A 1,937-nucleotide genomic window follows, 5' to 3' on the forward strand; every position below is an offset into this window, starting at 1 on the left:
CCGAACCTCCGACACAAATCAGGAAGCCCTCAGCTCCCTTTCAGATCTCAGTTCCAATAAGGTGAAGCAGTTCAAAAGTGGGAGTTGGATGTGGCCTGAAAAGGTGAAAGGGATGTGGCACGACCAGCCATTTCCATATGAAATGGGAGCACTGGGTGAGAGGGAAGAATGGCCTCCTCGACAAATGAGGTGGCACTTGGCGGGAAAAGAGGTACAGTGGAATCAAAATCTTACCCGATACATAATTTTATAAACAAAAATAACCAGGTAACATTGAAAATGCTGAATTTAGATTTCAGAAACCATTGTTAATAATGACAAATTTATTGAAATGCACAAGACATTTTTTTTCTATAAAATGAAATGAAATTGGTCATTCAAAAGAGACAAGTTTTAGTGTTCAGAATTAAATAGCAATCCAAAGGAAACAAACTATCCATCAAGTCCAGTTCCCCAGTCATTCGCAGTGTTTTCAATGTGGCTGTCTCGCTGCAAATGAAGTCGTGGAGGACAACTCAGCACCATTGAAGTAGCAGCACCCGATGCTGACAGTTCTCCCCGTCACAGCAGGTGGCTGAAGGGTCTTTTTGTGGTCAACCTCTTTCGCTTGATCTTGCTTCTCTGCGACCGTTCCACGACGCCGCTGGATTCGAGCTCGCAGCCCCATTCTCCATCCTTGATGCTGGGGAACACGACGAGAATTTTTACACACACACACACACAGATGCTGCAACTCAAACTGCAGAAAGCAAAAGAAAGAGTCAGCGCGATGCATATGCACTGGGGAAAAGCAGAGTTGAGGTAGTTGTTTTCTTAAAACTAGTTTTTTCTTAAAAGCAGTCTTTTTGTTGTTGTTAAAGTGCAAATATTTACCGCAGTTTGTTAAAGGCTTTGACCCAAATCAGTCCCAAGAACTCTGCGCCGCTCTTGTTGTGTTTGAAAAAGAGCTGAGTCTTCTTGCATTTGAGTTCCATGAGAGCTTGGGCAATGTCCTGGTTCTCCTGCCTCTCCTTCTCCCAGATAATTCTTGCCCGCTCCTCAGCATTCTCGTCGCCGCTCTTCCTGAACAGCGCCTGCATCTGTCCGAGCTCCACGTCCTGAAAAATGTTGGCCCGTGCCTTCTTCCTGGACTTGCGCTCCCACCTGCTGCCAAACCACGCCGGGCAGACGGGGCAGGGAACAGGGGACGGCTCCATCCCCGCCAGCATCCAGCACTGACCTAGTTCGAGCCGCTTGAAGCCGGTTGCAAGGGTTTTATACGAGGAGGGCCTGGCTCAGACGTGCAGTGGTGGGGGGGGGAATGCCACTCCGAGTGATTGGCACCGCCCGGCATCCTATCCCAAGCAGAGCCCGGGGACGGATACAATAACTCACCAATCGGCTGCCCACCGACTGAAGCCATTCTGGATGATTGACAGCACCGCTTAGCCAATGGGAGCTTGGATCGCCTGTCCATCAACCCGCGACGAGGAAGTGAATGATGTAACCGAGAATTTCTGCCCACATCTGGGGGAAGCCGGTTCTGGTTTAAGCTGGTTATCGTCAGCACTTATTTTGTTTGTCAGGCAATTGAAAAGCACTGGATGATAAGTTTTAACTGAATTTTGAGTTTTGCAAAGACTATTGTGGACAGGAATTGCAGAGATCTCCTCAGCAATTGGTGCAAAATAGAATTTTTGTTTGCATTTTATCAGCCACTTAACGGGCTTCAAGAATAGTCAGTTTAAAGCCCATGTGCACTGTTGATCTGTACCTTCAATAGGCACTATTCAAGATTCTTTTATGGTCTTCTTGTAAAACAGGAGAAGGCAGATGAAGGTTCACCATCAGCAGATACTGCCCTACGCCCATTATAGTCAGAGAACGAGAAGCAAAAGAGAGTCCCTTCAGAAACACTTGCGTGTCCGTGGATTCGCCTCCAGCGCTCCCACAGACTC

The 1,937-nt window shown here is 47.5% G+C and overlaps 1 protein-coding gene across 2 annotated transcripts; it reads right to left on the reverse strand.

Annotated features, from left to right (window-relative positions):
* Positions 1-305: 305 nt before the first annotated feature.
* Positions 306-1,236, reverse strand: avpi1 (arginine vasopressin induced 1). Of its 2 annotated transcripts, none has more exons than XM_069900314.1 (2): positions 874-1,236; positions 306-739 (listed from the first exon to the last, which is right to left on the reverse strand). In XM_069900314.1, the coding sequence occupies exons 1-2, from the start codon at positions 1,206-1,208 to the stop codon at positions 562-564; spliced, it is 513 nt and encodes a 170-aa protein (XP_069756415.1). In that variant the 5' UTR covers positions 1,209-1,236; the 3' UTR covers positions 306-561. The 2 variants fall into 2 exon arrangements, with proteins under 2 accessions (XP_069756415.1, XP_069756416.1); XM_069900315.1 differs by having other exon boundaries at positions 306-682; positions 874-1,235.
* Positions 1,237-1,937: the final 701 nt, after the last annotated feature.

The sequence above is a fragment of the Narcine bancroftii genome, chromosome 10 (genome assembly GCF_036971445.1).
Source record: "Narcine bancroftii isolate sNarBan1 chromosome 10, sNarBan1.hap1, whole genome shotgun sequence".
NCBI lineage: Eukaryota > Metazoa > Chordata > Chondrichthyes > Torpediniformes > Narcinidae > Narcine > Narcine bancroftii.